Genomic DNA, 21,307 nt, shown 5'->3' with positions numbered 1-21,307 from the left:
CTTGGTGCTTCCAGTCAGATCAAGAGCACTTGAGTGTCTAGTCTTTCTACCCTATGCTAAAGCCCCCTTCCCTTTACAAGCACTTTAGGGCAAGGATTGTGTTGCCCTCTCTCTGTTCTGCACCTAGCCCAACAAGGCCTCAGTGCAGATCAGGGGCCCCTAGGCTTGACACTGATGTAAATCTGCCTAGATGCAAAAGAATGTTTTGTTGCAAAGTCAAGCACTTAAAATGCATATTTATGGCTGCCTTTGCAACCTGAGTTCTGTCCCCTGGGGGAGTCTGGCCTGTGCACTGAGTGAGGCAGGAGTTCTCCTAAAGAAAAAATAGTATGTGATCATGTCATTAAAGACAGTCGTACACATGGCGGGGGGTGTCAAATTAAGGCTACGCGAGCAACCTTCGTTAAAAGCAGATCTTACTTAACTTCTATTCCTTTAAAAGAAGAGAGTTAAAAACGACTAACAACCTCCCCCATTGTGCATCAGCAGCAGGTTTGATCTACAGGACTGACTACATTAGCAACCTTTTCCTGCTGGCAGCTGCCCCTGGGCTGGGCTGCTGGTGCCATGTGCTGGGTCTGGGGGAGCCCCCAGCCCGTTGTTCTTTCTCCCCTCTGGGAGGTGGGGGGAGTTGCTGCCCCATGTGATGCCCCTGGTGGGAAGAGGGGATGGGCTGCTGTGAAGATGTGCCAAGTCCAGGGACGCATGTGGCTAGTGGGAGGCCCAGCTCTTTCTCATCTCCCCTCCCGCTGCTACAGCTCCCAGGTCATTCCAGCGCAGTGGTGGCGTGGGCCCAGCTGTAGAATGTCCAGTTATTTTGGTAGGCTGCCAGCATTTCCCTGGGGAAGCAAGCGAGAGACAGAAAGAGCGACTTCAATTTGTGTCAGTGAGCACAGTGTCTGTCTCAGCCAAACCCAGATGGAATCAAGAGAGAAAGGAAAAGCACTTCTGTAGTCTGGGGATTTTCTTCCTGCCAAATTTCAATTCAAATACAGTTCAATTGGATCCTGGAAAGCGGGGGCTTGACAAAGATTTGGAGTCATGGCAGACAAGCATCTCAACAGGAGCTCCCATTGTGATGCTGTGGCAAAAAGAGCTAGGGGGGTCTTTGGAGGAGAGGGTAGATAAAAATTGACTTAAACACTGAATATTTTTCCTTTTAAATAACCGGATTAAAATTAAATTTGAAATGATGACACCTGGTTTTAAGGGCTACACTTCACTCTGTTCAAATCATTTGAATAAAAAAGTGGTGCATCAGTGAGTCCCCAGATTGAAATTTAGTAACCTGTGCTACTTCTTAAATTCTTTACTGGTGCCAGGGGAAAGCACCTCACTTTCTTTGTCAACTCCAGCTTTATAAATGTCACAATGTTATGTTCTACATGATGTATCTACATTACTTTCAGTCTGTAGAATGGAGGAAGTTCTAGTACTTACATTTTTCCAAATGTAAATAACTGCCAGTTTGTTTCCCAGAAAAACTTTTTCCTTAATTACTTTTGGTTTCTGTTTAGCTAGCAAGCGCAGAGAGCGAGTGAGTGCTTCATTTGGACTAGTTTATTCAAAGCTAGCAAAAAACGAGAGGGAATTGAACTAGTAGGAAAACTTGTTTTCATCTTTCAATGTATGAATAAAAACCAGGTTGGAGAGAATGAGATCTATTAAGTGTAAAACCATGAAGGGCATGAGGCAGATATTTCAAAGTTATTTAAGCACCAAAACATGGCACACGGCACCTTTAACAAGGCACCTGGTAGGAATATAATTTCTATCCTGTATCCTCCTAGTTAGCCAAAAGTACCAAATTTTTTATAAAGACTACATTTGGTTTCAATTCAGCATGTTGTAATGGTTAACCACCAATAAAAATGCACCTTTCTTTAGGAAAGTTAACAAAGTGCAAATAAGAACATAAGAACAGCCACACTGGGTCAGACCAATGGTCCATCTAGCCCAGCGTCCTGTCTGCTGACAGTGGCCAGTGCCAGGTGCCCTAGAGAGAATGAACAGAACAGGTAATCATTAAGGGATCCATCCCCTGTCAGCCATTCCCAGCTTCTGGCAAATGAGGCTAGGAACAAAACAAAACAAAATTAAAATCAATTATTTAAATTCAGATTTCCTCCTTGAAGACTTAAATCATGATTAAAATGGATTTGACTCAATGTGCTCCTGCAGGTATATAATGAGTAGGAGTACGGCCATGATTTTTACCTCTGTGTATGGCATTGGCCAGACAAATGCTGGAATATTGCTTATAGTCCTGGTGTCTGCATGTTAAAAAAGGTGTTGAAAATTGCAGAGAGTGCAGAAAAGAGCCACAAAAATTATTTGAGGTCTGGAGAAAATGTATTACAGTGAGTGACTTACAGCTCAGTCTGTTTAGTCTGTCACCAAAAACCCTCAAAAAACAGAGATGGTTGATGATGGCGTGGAAGCACCTTCCCGGGGAGAAAATACCAGGTATTAAAGGGCTCGTGCATCTAATGAAGAAAAACATACCAAGAGCTAATGGCTGGAAGCTGAAGCCAGACAAATCCAGATGGAAATAATGGACCCATTTTTAACAGGATGATTAACCATTGGAAGAAACGACCAAGGGAAGTGGCAGAGTCTCCATCTCTTGATGTCTTCAGATCAGCACTGGATGCCTTTCTGGAAGAGGCTTTAGTCAACCAAGGTCTTGGGCTCAGCGCAGGGGTAACTGGGTGAAATTCTGTGCCCTGTGACATACAGGAAGTCAGGCTAGATGATCTAATGATCCCTTTTGGCATTTATCCTAGTCATCAAAGGCCTCGACCAGCAATGGAGGTGAGAACTCTTGAAAAAAGGTCACAAAAACTCTTGCCATGGAAAGTGTTAGGCAACCAAAGTACAGGGGTTGTTACTGGCTCCCATGACCTGTTTTGGAATGCCAGATTGAGTAACCGTTGGCGATGATGTAGGGGAATAAGCTAAAACTGGCTAGTTGCGGCTTCCTCCCCAAGTTTATTAAAATGTTTTTGCTTGTGATCAGTGATGGAGAGGTGACTTCAGGCTTCTTATTAAGGTATCAAAGGCTTAAACAAATCTAGGCTCAATGACTAGGTGGTACTGTGTGTGTGTGTGTGTCTATATCTATACATGTACACACACACACACACACACAAAAACATCATATTTTTCATGTATCCTCTTTGCATTCTAGAAATACACAGAACCCCAGAGTGCCAAGCCCGGGGCTGGAGGAGTCAGGGCCTGCAGAGTAAACTCTCCTGGTATGGAGGGATCCCGGAAGGAGTGCACTCCTGCTTCAGGTTAACGCTCCCAGCCTGGTGCCAGTTGCAGGGGTTGTTTAGATCCAGCCCTGTAAGCCGCTGCATTGGTTTGGAATCCAGATGGGCAATTGCTTTGCTCTGTGTCAACATTAGGATCTCAAGCAGTGCCTTCAGCGGGGAGGAAAGGTAGGGTAAGTCTACACAGCAGCAGGGAGCGAGCCACCCCGTCCGGGGCAACAGACTCAAGCTAACACGCTAAAAATAGCAGAGTGGACGTTGGGCGGAGACTTGTGCTAGCCTTGCGGTGGGGTGGCTAGCTTGAGTCTGTCGACCTGGGCTGGGGGGCTTGCTCCCAGCTGCAGTGTAGATGTACCCTCAGTGGCTGGCAAGGGAGCTTGAGCGTACAGTTTTGTGATCCTGCTGACAAGCTGATTGCATCTTGGTTCCTGTTTGCTTGCAGACCTGACCACGCTGCTTGGAGATTGAAGAGAAGGGAGGGGCCTGCTTCTGTGTGATCTACGTGCATGTTGCGTGGCCAGCACTCTAAACTGACTTTGTCCCCCCTCCCAAAGCTCACAGGGAGGGGTAAGTTTCATGGTCTGGGAATCTGAGCACTTTTGTGGTAGCTCCTCCTGGAGGGGGTGTGAATGTTAAAGGAGTCTGGGGAGGGCTGTGAAGGGAAGCGAGGGTGGCTCTTCCGGGAAAGGTAAATTACAGCAGCGGTGGGACAGCTCTGGCCCTAAGTTGGGTCTGACAAAACCAGCCCACAAAGAGCTGTTTGTGAAGTCAGGCAGTGCCACTTTCCCCTTCGCCTCTCAAGAGCTCCTCACGGTGCCTCTTTCTGGCTGGGGAGACTCATTGCCTTGCAAGGGACGACTTGACATCTAGCCCTGTGGCGTCATAGCCAAACCACCTGAACCTGCTTGGTACCAAACCAGCAGGGCTGCAGGATCTGGAGATGTGGAGTCAGTCTGGGTCCTGTTTGAAAGCCGTCTCCATTTTGGCCCAGCCACACTTGTCTGGGTGACTCTCCCCCTTCGGGCCCTCATCTGCCTCTGCTCCTCTTGCAGCCGCTCACTGTGACCTGGGTGTAAAACAGGCATCAGCTCCTCTGTTCTAAAATGGGATCTTGCATCTCCTCTTTGAATACTTCTGATATGGGCAGGGAGAGCTTGGCCTGAGACGTCTGGAGAAAGAAAGTGTCTTTTTCTTGTAGGCCCCTGTCCCTGTAGTCTCTGAACACCTTTTTGTCTCTAATGGAGCTATACCCAACACCTCCCATTTTACATCAGGAGAAGGGCCTTCAGTTCCCCATGACTTGCTTGTTTGGGCTATTGCAGTGAATCCTTTGAGACAAGCTGGAAGTGGCTGCCTCCCTGCAGTGGCCAGTTGAATGAAGTGTACATAACGACTAGTACCTGCCCGTTCCCGGTGACTGCTTCTCTCGGTCCACCCGGAAAGACCGAGAGAGTCCAATGTGCCTGCAGGCCCCTAGAGCTGCCCCTCTTCCTGTATTCCAGAGGCTCCTGGCTGGAACAGGGGACGGTGGTTTCTTCGTTTGTCTTTGCCAGGCCATGCTAGTCTCCTGACCGCAGAGATGGCTCCATCCTATGCTGTGGCTCACAATAGGCCTCTTGGCCCTGCAGGGCCAAGGTGGTCTGTGGAAAGGGGCAGATGTGAGTTCTGGGAAACCTCATTTCCATTAAATGTAAATTAAAATAACTCCAGTGTCCAATTGGCTAGTCCCCCCACCCCCCTGCCAGGGCAGAGCTCCCCTTTGCAGGGCAGTGACCCTTCAGATGCCAGGGCAGATGCTTTCAGCGCCAGCAAAGTGTCCGTCCCCCTGCTTTGGAGCAGGACGCCGTCTCTGGTACTGCATGGTGGGGCCCTTTAACACCGCAGCACCACTGCGGGCTTGGTTATAGGCCCAGCCCTTGCTCATGTTGAGTGACTGGAAGAAGTGCCCAAAATAGCTCTCAAACTCCTGTATTAGGCAACTCTGCTGACAGTGCTCGGTTCTGGGAACTTGCCCGGCGGAAGAACCGGTCCTCCCAGATCACTCTGTCTGCTGGAGAACACACCATGGCTCATCCCCGCCTGAAACGTGCCTAGGTAGCAGAGCGTGGCTGCAGCAAATGCTCCCTGAACCTGGTGTGCTGTCGCCCCTCTGGGAAACACCTCGCGCAGCTTCGGTTGCGCTCGGTCTGCAGGCTCAGGGCTGTCTCCCGCTTCCAGCTTGCTTCGCTTTGTGTTGCTGTTTGCAAATAGCAGCGTGTCCTCCTGGGCCCGAGCAAGTCAAACGCTTTGGTGGGAACGCCTGGCGATGAGATTAAATAGACTAATATGCTCGTTTCTCCCTGGCCAGGAGCAGGTCATGTGGAGTAGAGCACAGAGCAAAATGCACAACAAACTGTTGTTAACTGATCCTGTATTCCAGGCCAGGAAATAACTTTCCTGATCGTGACCAGCGGGCATTCCCTGCAGTACAGCTGCAGATTTTGCCCAGTCAGGCAGGTGTGTTTAGTTACCGCAGTCCTGAGCCATGTAATGCCCCTGAGTTGGGGAAATGTGTGGGTGAGGTGAGATCATTCAAGGAGGGAGGGAAGGTGGATTTGGGAAGCGAGGGGTTAACGTCCAGTCTCTCCAAAGTAACTCGGAGCCACGTGGCTGTGGCGCTTCCTCCTTGGAGAGCCCCAGCCTGCTGAACCAGGCTGGGTAGAAAGGCCTGTCTCTCCATGGTGACCGGGGGTGAGGAGTGCATCGCTGGAGCGGCCCTCCCTGCAGGGAAATGGGCAGGGCTGCACCTGGGGTTGTGTGACGCATGGGGAGAAAAGCCTCTTGTGCGGCATCAGGTGAGCTGACCCCACTCAGTGCAGCACAGGGGAGCTGCTTTAGCGCAGCTGATGCGAGGTGTCCCCCAAAGCAGGCAGAGAGCAGTGCCTCCTGCCTGGCTGGAGCTGGCTGAAGTCTCAAGTGACAGCTCCTATTGCCCGAGCTCCAGGGGAAGGAGCTGGAGGTGGCAGAGTTCCAGCATCCCTCCCTTGTGTTCCTCCTGCCTCTGTTCTCCGGGGGGCTGCTGGGTTTACCCTGAGATTTAACCAGGAAAGTCTCCAAATGTGAATGGCTGCAGAGGGCCTTGCAGTCTTGCTGGGAGCGGAACAAGGGGTGTCCAGCCCCGTACACAGTAAAGAGCAACTCCGAGCTTCTCTCCCTGTGCTTGGGCAGCATCGTGACAGTGGTATGGGGTAGGAGATTGGCTGCAATAGGCGAATGAAAGGTAGCAAGGAGGGAGAGGCCCTAGCTAAGATCAGCCCCTTTGTGATGGGCTCTAGGTACCTTGAGACAGACAGACAGACAGATGGCCCCTAGCTCTATGGGCCTCGCCGGCTGGCTGATAGGTTGGTTGCCGCCAATGCAGCGTGCTCTTTTCTGCTCCATGAGACAGGCCAAGAGCTCACTAGCAAGAAGAGTGCACAGGAGCTAACCCCTCCAGGCCTCGGAGAGACCCTTTCACATCATGTTACAGGGCAGTATAAATTTGAACGCCCCCTGATGCAGCAAGTGGGCCATTTCGAGCTCTAGGCTCGTCTGCAGAGCTTTATCCGTGATGCAAGGAAATGACCCAAAAGCAGCTCAGTTGTTCCTCCAACAAACACAGCTGAGTAGCGTTTGGCTTGTGGAGGGGAGTAATTGATCCAGCCTCTGGCAAGGTAAAATGTTGTTAATAGTATTAATAACAGCTTCTGACAGGGCTTCAAATTGCCTCCTGACCCTGTCATCGCTGGCTAAGTGAGCCTAGCCCTGGGGCGACCAAATTTTGCCCACCAGAGGGTTGCAACCAACTTGCCTAAACCAGGGCAGGTTGCAGCTGCCATGTGGTCACTTTGTGGCAAGTCCAGAACCTGGTGTACCAACTTCCATCTTAACTGGCATGGCTTCTGCATTACAAACTAGTGGCCCCTGTCAACATAGAACTCCATGGGTTGCATTAGGCCTGGGTCCTGCATTTGGCCACTGCTGGCCTAAAGCACGGGATGCCCTGGCCTGAAAGGAAGCTATTCCCATGTGCTGCAGCAAATACAACAGGGTGAGCCTGCAGGAGGAGATCCTGGGCTGCTGACACTCAGCACGCAGAGCACAGCCACGCACAGTGAGGGGAGCCTGACTAATGCAGGCGGTGTATAAGAAGAGAGAGGGAGAGTGCCCCAGCTGGGCCGAGTGCAGCATGAACTTGAGGGCAGGCAGCTGTCAATCTTGCTTCCCTCCCTTCCCCCCTTTGGTATTAGAGTCAGGAGGGCAAAGCGGGGGCACCCAGATGTCTCCCTTCTAGCGTTGGGGCTTGCTAACCTGCGGCCATGTGGAATATTTGAGCATTGACCTAGTTTTCCATTCTCCTCTCAGTTCACCCATTCCCCCTTTCTACGCCTTGGGCAGCTGAGCAGTGTGGATCTCAACGACGATGTACGCGAATTGGTGAGTGGCACAGAAAGGAGCAAACATTGCTCTGACTGTTCCCCTTCTTGGTAACTGAGGCCAGGCTGCGGCAGATGGCTCCTCACAAAGCAGCAGAGTGGGCCGCAGGGGGCAAACCCACTGCCAAGGGTCTGTCTTTCCATTATAAGCCTAACTTACTTTTTCTAACTTGTTCCTCTTCCTCACCAAAACCAGCTGCCTACTTCTGCCTGGAAACTATCATGTAGGAGCCCCTGCCCCAGGAGGCACCTCTTGGAAAACTTGGGGTCAGTTGGACGATGTGTCTTGGAGAAATGATTAATCAAAAATTAGTCTGTGTCTTTAAGACTCCCTCGCTCCCTGCCCATACCGCATCCGAGCTCCCGTGCGGCCACAGCCAGTGCTCCGGGCTCTGTTCCAAGCACTCTCTCAACGGGTACACGTATTGGGGGTGGGGGTGTCCCAAAGAAGTGCATGGAAGTTGTACTTAGCGCCCATGCGTGGCATTGCCGAGTTGGACCAAACAGCGAGCACAGCTGCAGGGGAGAGCACCTCACGGCGGGTCAGTGAGCGCCCGAGGCTGGAGCTCCAATCCGGCTCCGTGGAAAACTCGCTTTGGCTGTCTGACCCAGATCTCGGGATTGTAGGGCTGCTGCTGGACAGGCCACTCGCCTGCCGTGTCGTCACTTCCCCCTGCACTCCCCTCTCACACCCACTAGCCTCCCCATTCCCCGCTGATGAGCCCTAGACCTGTGCTCTCTTCAGTGTGTCCTTGCGGCTCTGACCCCACGCAAGAGACGCAGGCAAGAGCCATGTCCTCTGGCTCAGAGCATCCCCCAGGTCCCTTCCGTAGGTGGATCCCCTTTCCCCCCACACACGTACTCTCCATGTGGAAGGGGGCGTTCAGCTGTTTGCTGACCACTGTCCTCCATGCTTGGCCCTACCGACCGGTTAGTCTGGAAACTGGGGTCCATGTGGCGGGCAGGGGGTGGGCACTGGGTGCCAGGATTGGGCTTTGGGGCTCGTTGTGCGGGGGCGGGAATGCTCTGTGTGACTGGATTCTAGTGGAAAATTCCTGCCCCCAGCTTCACCTGATCCTGGGCCTGGGGGTGGAAATCCAGTTCAGAACATACCCTGCCAATGGGGAAAACAGCCCTCTGGGGACAAGAGGCACCTGAGACCTAGCTGCTCTATTGTGGCCTATTATGTCTCCTCTCAGAGCAGTGGGTGCTTGCTTGGTTTCCCTTCCCCTCTCACATCCTGTATCTGGCTTTCGCCTCCCTCCGCTCCTGGGCTTCCCCCTCCATTTCCGTTGGGTTGCCGTTTGTGTTACGGTGGTGCCAAATGGGGTCCTGCACAGACACCGCAGGAGAGGGGGCCCTGCCTGAAGAGTGGACAGGCTGAGTGGGCGCTGAGCGGTCACTCCTCTCTGGAAGGCGTAACCCTAGGTGGAGGGAGAAATCCTGTCACCAGTGGCTGAATCTGTATTCTACGGATGGGTTCTGCGCTCGCTCTCTCTCTTTCTCTCTCTTTTTCTCTCTCACCAGTCAGATCCCATGGGCCAGAGAAGTGTCCCTCATCCTCCACCCCTTCATGAGCTGCCCCCAAGCCCCTCCTGAACCTCACATACCCTGGAGCGTGGGGCTGGCCCTCGGGGAGATTGATCTAGAGTAACCCTTATACACCATTTCACATGGCACCTCTGAGTGGGAGCCGCCGGGGTGGGTTGTGTTCACACTGCTGCTGGAGCCGGAAGTGTCTCTAGACTCGCTGGCATTGAGGTTTGCTGATCTGACGCTTTTATCTTTCTAGCTACAGTAGTCTGAATTAGGACACATGTTCGGTCTTCACTTGTGACTAGGGCTGCCTCAGAGCCATTCTCTTATCCTGTAGCTGGGCCTTGGTCACTCTTATTAGTTGTATTGCTGGTCCCCACCTGATATCAGGGCCTAGTTGTGCTGGGTACTGTACCAACACCCCAGCCCTGTCCCCGCCCGACAGCGCTTGCAAACTCACGACAGGCAGGATACAAGTGAATGTAACAAATGGGACAGGCAGGAGGATCGGAGAAACAGAGCTACCGTTCCCCGATTAGGTAGACATTTCTTGTTCTCTGCAGCCCGGTGCTCCCTGCTGTGCGCTCTGCAGGGATTTGTAGGGCCAAGGACAACAGCAGAGCACAAATAAATGGACCCCACCCCTTCCCTAAGCGTGCAGTCGCTGTATCAACTCAACGAATGCTGTGCTCCCGCCAGGAGAGGGGAGGAGCGACAATATTCTCGAGATCCACGGCTGGATTGTTCTCTTAAAGCCTTTTTCCTCTTGGTACCTGTCTGTGCATTGCCACACACCACTAGGCCATGCGCTGGTATGCTAGGGGAGACCTCACAAAGCCTGTTTGAGCCAATGTTGCCAACTGTCATGACTATCACAACTCCTGTGATATTGGGTGGTTTTCTTCAAGCCCCAGCTCCTGGGGTCATGTGAATACATGAGACTCTTGTCTCTCTTTTTAGAAAGAATTTTAGCCCTCATTGTCTTGCAGAGAAAAGCTTAAAAATGTGAGCCCCCCCCCCCAAGGATCTAACACCTGAAGGCAAGTAAAAAGACCCCCACACTTCTTAATGGCTCATGATTCTTAAGCCAATCTCACGATTTTGGAGGCCTGACACCAGATTTTTAATGTCCAGGGTTGGCGATGTAGTTGAGGACAGTAGGACAGAAATTTCTGCCCTAGCTTGGTGCTTCATGGTACTTTCCTGCCTGACTTCTCCAAACCGTCTGAAGCAAATGGAGTTCCAGCATCTGCTCCTGGATCCCCCCAGATCTCGGTGCCTGGGAACAATAACCATTTCCATGAAAACGGCTTTGCACACTGTTGGTAACTTGCCAGGGGTGTTTCGGAGTTCTTGGAAGCGTATAATCCGGCTGCTCTGTTTCCCCCTTGCCTCCTTGTTCCCCAGCTAAAGCAGATCTCCCCTTCCCAGTGGGCACTCTAATTGAGAGCCTGCTTTGCTCTGCGGTGGAGGGAGAATTTTCTTGCCCTGGGAATGTGCCTGCCCTGTGCCAAACATCACCGGTGACCCCTCCAGCCTTTGCTCGCTTCTGAGCAGAAGTATCTCGGGCGACGGTCTTGGTCACTGAGACCTGAACAAACGATGGCGATAAAGCCTTGAACTGTTCCTAAGAAACACTCCCGAGGGACCAGGTCATCTGGTCCGCAGGCTGGAGGTCTTAGAGCATCAATTGCCAGCTATAATAGCACAGCTCCCTTACCACCTCCTTATTCTGGGCAAGGGAACACATTGGAGTAGCTATAGCACCTCCAAGTCCAACCTGCCGCCCTTCCCAGCATGCTGCAGCTAGGGGCAGGCGGTGTTGGACAGAGGAGGGGGTGCCCTTCACTGCCACGGGGCGTCCAGCCTCAAATCTCACTGCACCAGGGGTGGCTTTGGTGCTGCGCATTTGAAAAGCTCCCCATCTGCCTTCCTGGGATAAGGGTGTCTCATTACGGAGTTGCCTTGCTACCGAGGCGTTTAACTCACCTTTCCCCTGTACTTAATGGGCGACTGGAGGGAGGTACAGCAGGGGTCCCCCTCTGCCTGATGAGTTGAGCAATAAAAGCTGTCAGCACACCCGTCCTGGCGGATGTTTCTGGCTGTGGCATCAAGGCTGTTCTCATAGCTCGGTGGGCTGATTGGTGTTGGTACTGGGACGCTCATGCTGAGCCAGTCCCATCCTCTTTAGTTCTGCAGGAAATCCCCTGGGATCAGACAGCATCTGCGCTGCATTCCCAGCTCTCTGCACAGGACTCTCAGTGCCTGAGGCAGTGGTGTGTCCTGCTTCGTTAAGTAGACTCTGTTTATAGCAGTCAAAGTCAACAGCTATAAAGAGGCTGCTTCATGGTGCCATCTAGGACGCTGGCGTGAACAGCCAGAGCAGATGCTGTCCTACCCCATCTCTGCCTAAAGCCCCTGGCAGTGAACAAACCCCTGTTTTTGTGAAAGGCTTCCTGGCAGAAGCTGGCAGCGGGAGCTGCGTGGAAGCAGGCGATGCGACCTGTTGATGCCGTCAACAAGCATACCCCAGCCGGTCCCTCGGAAGAGTAGCTGAGCACTGGGGCTGGGACTTGGGGGTAGCTGCTCCAAATGGCAAACTCCAGCAGCCCTGCTTTGGGGCAATGCCTTATAAGATGTCCTGGCTGATCTAACGCCTGATCTTTGCCTCCCCCAGGAAACGGAGGCCCCTAACCAGTTTCCCAGTGAGATTCCTCACAATGAGAAGCTGCTCTCGCTCAAGTATGAGGTAGGCACCCCAGGTGATGTCTGTTTAATTGGGATTAGAAGATTCTGGTTCATACTTATTTGAAAACTGGTGATGCTCAAGCCAGCGAACGAGTGGCGTTGAGTATGGGAGGAGGCAGTGGAGTTGAGGGGTTATAACCTGGTGCGTGGAAAACCTCAGCACTGAGGCTGTTCTGGTGCTGCAGGGCAGGAAAGTCCCTGTGGGACAGCAGGACACCTGTCTCCAGAGTAATCTGTGGGGTTCCAGACAGCAGGGGGAGGTTTAAGCGGAGAAGAGTGCTGGGACTGGGGGCATGAGCAAGTGGGGGTGAAGTAGGTTTCATTGGGAAGGGGCAGAGCAGAGCTGAAGCTCACACTCCTGCAGGAAGGAGATCCCCTGCTGTGGTACCCAGTGAAAGCATTTCCCTCTCCCTGAATCTAGAGCCTGGACTACGACAACTGCGAAAACCAGCTGTTCTTGGAGGAGGAGAGGCGGATCAACCACACGGTGAGTCTGGCTGTGCCCACAGCACCGGCCTGCCAGCCTGAGCCCTGACGAGACTCCAGCCACCCCTGTGGAAACTGGTCAAATGTCACTGCGGGCCAAGGGTCAGAGATGTGGCTTCTCAGCAGCATAACCCATTGCTTCTGGGAACAGCTAGCCCCAGGCCCCCAGAGGAGAGACTCTCCTCACTTAATTTATGAGCCCACTCTTCTACGTTTGGGGCCACTTCCAGCTGAACCAGTGAGTGACCATGGCCTAATTAATGCCAGTTTGCTTGGGGGAGACCTGGCGTGGGACCCTCTGTCAGCAAGGGGGATATTTAGGAAGGAAGCTGATCCAAAGGCCTTAACATCTAAAATGATGACATTAAATTCTGCAGTCACTGCGTGGGAACACTACCATTGCTGTCCCAGAAGGTGACTCCCCCTAAGAAAAATGAAAGCAGGAAGGCCAGGTAGTGTAGCTAAATGCTTCAAGAGATCCAGACCAGGTCTCCTCCCAGACAAGACCTTGAAACCAACAGGAAGGAGCATGCACCATGACTGGTGATGTGTGAGGAGGCCTCAGGGCATTGGAAGAGCAAATAGCCAAACGGGGAAGAACAACAAGAAAGTCTTTAAGTGCTTCAGCAAGGAAACCTGCCAGGTCTGCTGGACCCCCGGGGAGTAACAGGAGCAAGGATAAGGGCACTGCAGGAAGGCAAAACCACTTCTTTGCATCAGCCTCCACCACAGAGGATGTTGAGGAGATAAGTGTCAAACTAGGATGTGCTGTGGTACCGACTGATAAGTAGGGCACAGTTCTGCAGATCAGCTCCTTCCCGCGCTCCTAGGGAAGACGCTCCCTCGATCCCGTTCCAGTTCTAAGATGACCAGATGGTTGAAACTGTAATGATGCTGTTCCATGAGTCAGTGATACGTCCTTAGAAACACCCTGTGCAGGAACGCTGTTCTAAGCCTGTAAGCGAAGGGGCTGGAGGGTCGCCTCTTTAGCTCAAACACCCAAGACACTCTTGGGAGAGAAAAAGTCTTGGCTAATACCAGTTTAGCGAACACAGACTGTTTTCAACTGTCTGAATGAAAATCCTTTCCCCTTCAGTGAATCAGGTTTAATCCTACCAGCTGTCACCAGCCTGACAGGAAAAAGAGTAGATCAGACCAGAGCGTGTAATGTTCAAAAGAATAAATAAAACCCTTCCAGACTGTAATTGTCCAGTGTCAGAAGAGGGCATGTATCTGATCAGCTTTTCTCTGGGAGGGGAGCTGCCCTGCCCTGAGTACTTAGTGATTTAGTTCTGCACAATGGGAACAGCACTGACGAGAAAGTCACGTTTCTTGGGGAAGGGGGGTGTGTGTTAAGGTGCACGACACCATCCTTCACCCTATGGGTGCATTTGGATAGCTAGAGCGTGCTGTGCTCAGGATCAGCCAAGGCCCTGGGGTGGAGGAGTCTCAACTCTGTCTCTCACAGGCGTTCCGAACAGTGGAGATCAAGCGCTGGGTCATCTGTGCCATGATCGGGATTCTCACCGGCCTCGTCGCCTGCTTCATCGACATCGTGGTGGAGAAGTTGGCGGGGCTGAAGTTCAGAGTGGTGAAAGACAGTATCCTTCAGCTGGGGAGCAAGTGACATGGGGGCAAGTGTGGACAGGGTATTGCAGTGATCTCTGGGCGATGGGACAAGAGGCCGTCAGCACAGTAGCGAGCAGAGTAAATTACCCACCGGGGAACTCCTAAAGGACATGGCCATGTGGGGTCAGGTGCATGTGTGTTGGCACTGAGTGAACTAACCCTGCAAGAACTCTGTCTGTCCATGGAGGAAGTTGAATCTTTGGTTAGATCTGTGAATGCCCTGGGCCAAGAGTAGTGGGTGCACTTGTGATCCGTGTCAGGAGGGGAGGTTTGTATCACAGTGGCCGTACCATAAGGAGCCCAGCATGCTCCAAGTCCTGTCTCATTAGGGCCCGAGAAGCGAGGTTTCCCCTAGCAGACAGACCTGCCGAGGGGCTCCCAACCCTCATGGGATTCTGTGAGAAGCAGAGATGTTCCTGACGGAATAATGTGATTGATTCCTGGCTGCTACCTGGAGAATAAGCATGGGTCAAATCTGTTACTCCCTCGGAGCAGATAGTCCAGCCTACCATGGGTACCTTTCCGATGTTCTGCACAATTGATTCCTAATATGTTTGCTGCGTACTACAGCAATTCATGGTCAGAGAGCAGTTCTGCTCCAGAAAACGGCAGCCCCTCGCTCTGCAGACCAGCCCCGTGTGCTCAGTGCTGGAGCTGCCGTGCTGTTGACTGAAATACATGTCAGCTTAGAGCTGGCAGACATCCAAAAACCAGAACTATTTCAATTAAAAACTGCCAGCATTCTTCACCCCACGGTCTTCTGTCCCTGGTCGGGGGAGTGGGGAGAACTGCTGCCTAACTGACCTCACGCATCTTCAACAAAGTAGTGTAATATTCAGTTACCTACACCCCGTGGCAGGCCATGGCTACTTATCAGGTTGTGAACGCTTCCAGGCAGGGACTGCCTCTTTTCTATCCTTATGGCACCCAGCACTGTGGGCTGCCCCATCTCAGTTGGGCCCTCCAGGAGTTATTGTAGCAGCTACTTGGAGAAGCAAGCAGATCCACTCTTGGATTCTTCAGGATGAACACTGCTGTATAATGTGCCCCTACAGACCTGCACGCAGAGATCTAAACCCTTTGAGAAGGCAAGAACCCAGCTTGACTCTCAGCTCTCTCGGGAGCAGGCCCTGGCAGTTAGGGGAAACCTTCTCTTTCAGCTAGAACAAACTGGCTGGGGGGTCGTTGAGAGCATAAACAAGGGGTCCCACCATGGCCTTGTTAGTGACTCTGCATAGTTACGCTGCACTTCAGCTCTTGTCCCAGGCCCACACTGGTGCATCATGGTTTCTTGCTTTGGCCTTAAAGTGAAGGGCTAAAATCAGGCTGAATCAGAGAGATCCCAGTCCCTTTTGGTGCAACACCCTGTAATGCCAGAGCTCAAGCGTCTGGCTCCCTACGCCGCTCAGCCGGGGAGAAGATGCCCGGCAGAGGGGAGAGCTCAGGAATTAGCACTAGTGAAAATACAGCAGGAACACACCAGCCAAGTCACCTCCTTTCTGTATTAAAAGCTCCTTCACCAGGCTTGGTGCAGTGTGAAAATCCTTTAACTCTTTGATGCCTGGAGCCTGCACTTTCCCCCGTGATGTGTTCAAATGAAACATGCGTTAGCGTGAGCACAACTGCCTGAATCACCGGGTGCTAAGAATTTACCGCTGTATTGCATTACGCTTGTCAGGGAAGCTGTTTAAACACTTCCTTGAAAGATGTGCTGCTTTGTGTGTGTGTGTGTGTGTGTGTGTGTGTTTGCCTTGCAGTGTGCGGCTGTCTCCCATGAGATGGTGCAGTGGTAATGGGGGGAGGAGGCGGGTTCTTCAACCGGTGATATTTGAGTTTCTTGACTGACCCTCCCAGATATTGACAAGTTCACTGAGAAGGGGGGGCTGTCCTTCTCCCTGTTACTTTGGGCCATTCTGAACTCGAGCGTGGTGATGGTTGGATCCATTATTGTTGCTTTCATAGAAGTAAGAGTTAAGAGCCAGCTGCAGGCCGGTTGGTTTGCTCACTTCCCCCTGCATCGGTTCTGCAGTGAAATATGCAGCAGACTCAACAGCCAGTTAAACATTCTAGTAAAACCCCCTACTTGAGGGAGTGGGAAGTCGCTTAGTTTCTTTGCCTGCATTTCCCTGTCTGTTCTCTGCTCCCCCTGCTGGAGCAGGTGGCTTCAAAAACATCTGGGCCTTAAAAACTCTTTACTGCAGGTAGTGCTCAAATCTGTGGGTAGTTGAGTGGGATTACGTATCTTCTGGTAAAGCAGACACAGAGCTGCCATGGGCACGAGATGAGATTGATGAGATTACGCTGAAGGAGGATTATACTGGCTGAAGGAGAGGAGAGGACTTTTCCTTTTCCTAAGAGGGGAAGAAAATGCAAATATTATAAAGCTCAGGGTTGTTTTGTTATTTCAGATGTTATTTATAACCATAATTCCTCTGACAGGTTTCAGAGTAACAGCCGTGTTAGTCTGTATTCGCAAAAAGAAAAGGAGGACTTGTGGCACCTTAGAGACTAACCAATTTATTTGAGCATGAGCTTTCGTGAGCTACAGCTCACTTCATCGGATGCATTCAGTGGTATTGAATGCATCCAATGAAGTGAGCTGTAGTCCACTGAATGCATCCGATGAAGTGAGCTGTAGCTCACAAAAGCTTATGCTCAAATAAATTGGTTAGTCTCTAAGGTGCCACAAATACTCCTTTCCTTTTTTCATAATTCCTCTGTGGATTAGCACAGGGACTGAGTTGTTTTACTACTGCCATGCAAGGATTTCTCCTTAAGGGTCTCTACCTTCGGCCAGTAGTCTTAAATGAGGCACTGTCTCTTTTCGGTTTGATTCTTTATTTGTTACATGCGCACAACCCTAGGTAATAGCATCCAGCACGGCAGGTAGAAGGAGCCCAGCAAATAGTCAGAGCCAAAGGAGGCGAGGTGTTAAGGAGGGAGCTTTTCGGGATGCTGATGGTAACGGTTTGCTCGGCTGGGGAGATGGTGCAGCTTCCTCGACATGAGTTGACCTGCGCCCATTTACACTAGGTCTGGTCTTGGCCAGTCTCTACATTTCCTGCATGTCCAAGTGTTTAAGGATGAAAAGCTCGTAGGCAGAACAATGCGCTTCTGAGACAAGCGCACAGCAGCCCCCTTAAACTGTTGCCCATCCGGAGGGGGGCTGTAATCAGGGGGAGTTATTGTGAGGTGAAGGGAACAAATCACAGTAACAAGGCAAATGAGCAGCATCTCCGGTGGGGAATCAGGGTAACGGAACCTTAAAGCACAGTGGAGTCCGACTTGGCCAGTGTGCTAGACCTGTTCTGCGTTGAGGAAGTTGAAGATAAACGTCCTGCCCTGTCTAAAGTGGGGGGTGGGGCCTTTAGCCATGAGGCAGAATGGGTGCAGAAACAGAGGGTCACACAGCACTCGTAGGCCCCCCGAAAGAGGCGGCCAGCTTTGCTCTTTGTCACGCCCTCCCCTTTTGGAGCAGGTCCGGAATAGCCTGGACTATACATGGTGCTGTGGCCGTTACTCCGTGCTGACGGGTGCTGGCCCGTGCTCTTGGGTTAGTCCGGCTGCTGGCTGAGCGTTAGTTCCCAAGTAGTATTGAACAGCAGCTTGGTCTAGCAGGATCTCTCGCTCTTTCAGCTAGGCTGTCGCTCTCCCGTTCAAGTGCCCGGCTCTTTCCACAGATTTAAAGAAAGCCAGGCAAATATAAACCCTTCGGTGGCCCTGCACCCATTCAGCCCGTCCACCAGAGGATCTGTTGAGCTGGCCGCAGTGGCTTCAGTAGAGTCCTCCCCTTGGAGTTGTTTTCTGGAGAACATCTCCTGGGGCACGGCCTGTTCCCTAGTCGCTTCTGAAGAGGGAACCACCTCGACTCCTACAAATCGATTCAGTCCATCCTGCTTTAGTACTCCTGGCAGGTCGGACTACTCAGCCAATCGGGTTTTGCTTGAGGACAGCCAAGAAGTTACTTGTAAAAGCACAATAGAGGCGGTGCCAGAGGAATAATCTGTCCCTGAGATTCAGGTGACTAATCTCAAGTCCCACTCCAGGGAAGGAGCTGCTGGCTAGCCAGGGTCTTGCCTCTGGAACATGCCTGGCCAGCTGTAGGGGTTGGGGTGGGCGGGGTATGATCCCTACAGGAAGCAAGGCTCAGACTGCCCCTCAGTAGCTGTCATGTTTTCCCCTTATGGGGGGGGTGGTGGAGGTGCTGAAATGGTCAGAGAGCGGCCTCTGGCCCTTGTTGCCATCTGGGATGATGGAAGCCACTGTATAAGGGCTGATGCTAACAAACTCTCCCTGTGCTTCTAGCCTGTAGCCGCTGGCAGCGGGATTCCTCAGATTAAATGCTACCTCAATGGCGTGAAGGTTCCTCATGTCGTCCGCCTCAAGGTAAGACACTGGGTTTTGGTGCGAGTGCACTTGGCCGTCCCATGCGCCATCGTCCCTCCCCCACACCAGCGTGGTAAGGCAGACCAGGAGGCTGGCAGCTTGCAGGAGCTAGGACTTCCTCCTCTGGCATTCACCAGCCTGGTCTGCCTCCACGCCATGCCAGTGCCCCCGTGCGCTGCCAGCTCCCCGTGCTCGTCTGGGAGGTGCGCTCCTGTCCCAGCTCTGCGAGGATGCCCTGTGGCCTCCCATCTGCAGCTGATAGTGGCATCTTCTGGGGGAGAGGAAACTGGCCCTGAGTCACCAACTCATGACCCCAGCAGTCGCCATCCTGCCCAGCTTTGTGACTCCTCTTGGGCAAGTTCCTTCACCTCCCTGGGGCTCTGTCTGATAAACACACCAGTGCAGATCCCTTTGGGGCTGGCTGAGGCGAAGCGCTAGGTAACTGCAGTATCACAGCTGGTACTGATTGTACCGGGGGGCTGCGTGTGCATGCTTGCCTCTTGTAGCCTCCTGTGCTCTCAGCCTAGCTTAGGCTGCTGCTCTCCCACCCGCTCCCTTCCAGTGGCATTCAGTCCTTGCATGCACCCCTTGGCAACGGGAAATGTTGTTTAAGGGCATTTTTACGGTCTGCCGGCCCTACAGAGCAACGTGGGGGCTCAGTGCTGGCTGTGAGATCTCTCACGTGGCAGAGCTTTGCAAGTAAAACGGCACCCCCGTGTTTGGATCTGAGGGCTCAGCAGGGCTCCAGTAGGCACGTGGGGGAAGCTAGTGCTGTGAATACTTGCTGACCCCTGGATGTCGGGGGGCGGGGGGCAGTTACTGGACTGCCCAATCCTCTGTGACGGCCGTGACTCCTGCCCTGCTGTTACCCCAGAGAGCTGGTGCTCTGCGCTGGAGAAAGGCTGCTGCAGTGGAAGTTTAGACGTTACAACCGCAGCAGTGAAACAGCAAGCCAAAGACAAGAGACAAAGAACTCTTTGGCATCGCTGGCTCCTGCCGCTCTAGCTGCTAGCTTGCTGGCTACCCGCCGCGCTTCTTGCCCTGTGAGTGAGATTTCCAGGGGAAAGAGGCTGTAACTCCATCTTCCCCTTTGCTCTCTCCCAGGTACCTGGGTTGCGGGGAGCAGCTGTGTCTGGTTTGGAGCTCTCTGCGTGTCTCCCACCAGCCCGCCGCCGAGCGTGACTGCCTCATGACTTGCTGTCTCTCCTGTGCTAATCAGGGACTCTCTCCTTGTTTTCCAGACCTTGCTGATCAAAGTCTGCGGGGTCATTCTGTCGGTGGTCGGAGGCCTGGCTGTCGGGAAGGTAATTTTACCCAGGAAGCTAATCGAATTCAGCCACCTTCCCAAGCGCACTGTCGGCGTGCAGTCACCCCTCTGTGCTGCACCCTGGCCCCGGGAGCTGCTGCTGTCACGCACGCGTGTTGCGCTCGAGCGTTCCTGGGGCCTCCATCACTGCTAGCATCCTAAACCGTTTGTTTCCCACAGATACGTGTATCCGTTTGTCCTGGGTCAGTGACTTCTCCGCTTTCCCCTTTGCTCTGATGCCCCTCATCAGTGAGCTGCCTTGAGGTGCCTCTCAGAACAGCAGGGCTTCTCAACCTTTTCCTTTCTGAGCACCCCCCCCCCCCCCGGCGCTATAAAAACTTCATGGCCCAGCTGGGCCACAACAACTGTTTTTCCGCATATAAAAGGCAGGGCCAGTGCCAGGGGGTAGCAAGCAGGGCAATTGCCCGGGGCCCCATGCCAGAGGGGGCCCCACAAAGCTAAGCTGCTGAGGCTTCAGTCCTGGATGGCGGGGCTCAGAGCCCAGAGCTTCAGCTTTCTGTCCTGGGCCCCCGTGAGTCTGATGTCAGTCCTGCTTGGTGGCCCCCCTAAAACCTGCTTGCGGCCCCCCGAGGGGCTCCAGAGCCCTGGCTGAGAACCACTGCGGTACAGCACCAGCAGTGTGCCGTGCCCTCCTGGGGGATCGGGGATCAGGGACCCTGGGTAGTGGCGACGTATCCCAATGACATCTGCTGACCTGCCAGGACTCAGAGGAGTTGGGCAGGGGAGTCGCAGTCCCTGTGGCTGTCTGGTTCTTTCATCCTCTATATTAGAGGCCATCTCGAGAATGAACCCTACAATGGTGTCGCTGCACCATAAGGTGGCCTTCCAGAGAGTCCTGCTGGGACATTGCCGGGCAGAGGTGCAGCCACTGGTACAGTCTGCGGTTATGAATGGAGCTTGAGTCCACTCTGACGCAATCCTGGGGATCCCCCGCACTGATAGAGACCGCGTTTCAGGAATTCACGCTCTGCGTTCTAGAAAGCAGGGTGGTTTGTCCAGGCCTGCTGGACGTTCTCTTTAGAGCCACTTATTAAAGCTAGGAAGCATGGGAGTAAGGTGAGGTTTCCACTTCCTGCAAAGAAACCTCCCCTGTGGGAGCCGGGGCTACTTCGGCCATAGAATGTCCACGTGGCTGTACTCCCTCGCAGGCTCTGAAATCGAGCTGGGGGCGTGGGCGGGATGCACAGAGTTCACGCTCTGAATGCCCGCGTCTTCATGGCAAGGCTCCAAAAAGCGAAGCTGCCTTTCTCCTCTAACGTCCGCTTTCCTGCCTTCAGGAAGGGCCAATGATTCATTCCGGAGCGGTCATTGCAGCTGGGATCTCGCAAGGAAGGTCGACTTCTTTGAAGCGAGACTTTAAGGTTGGTTAGCTCGCTCCCAGAGTCTGACGGGGGGAGGGGGGGGTGTGTGTGTATGTCACCACATGCTGGGGAAGGAGCTGTGGTTACTGGCTCATGACATCT

At 52.8% G+C, this 21,307-nt stretch overlaps 1 protein-coding gene across 3 annotated transcripts in view; it reads left to right on the top strand.

Annotated features, from left to right (window-relative positions):
• CLCN7 (chloride voltage-gated channel 7) overlaps positions 1 to 21,307 on the top strand; it is a 56,525-nt gene that overhangs the window by 9,635 nt on the left and 25,583 nt on the right. For 2 of the 3 annotated variants that reach the window (XM_077827938.1, XM_077827940.1), the window contains exons 2-9: positions 7,662 to 7,733; positions 11,946 to 12,017; positions 12,438 to 12,503; positions 13,971 to 14,103; positions 15,986 to 16,095; positions 18,437 to 18,517; positions 19,759 to 19,821; positions 21,122 to 21,205. In XM_077827938.1, coding sequence (XP_077684064.1) covers positions 7,662 to 7,733; positions 11,946 to 12,017; positions 12,438 to 12,503; positions 13,971 to 14,103; positions 15,986 to 16,095; positions 18,437 to 18,517; positions 19,759 to 19,821; positions 21,122 to 21,205 — 681 coding nt within the window. The remainder of the gene's footprint in view (positions 1 to 7,661; positions 7,734 to 11,945; positions 12,018 to 12,437; positions 12,504 to 13,970; positions 14,104 to 15,985; positions 16,096 to 18,436; positions 18,518 to 19,758; positions 19,822 to 21,121; positions 21,206 to 21,307) is intronic. The other variant, XM_077827939.1, reaches the window with a different exon arrangement.

This window comes from Eretmochelys imbricata, chromosome 10 (genome assembly GCF_965152235.1).
Source record: "Eretmochelys imbricata isolate rEreImb1 chromosome 10, rEreImb1.hap1, whole genome shotgun sequence".
NCBI lineage: Eukaryota > Metazoa > Chordata > Testudines > Cheloniidae > Eretmochelys > Eretmochelys imbricata.
This window is presented reverse-complemented; position numbering and strand designations above follow the sequence as displayed.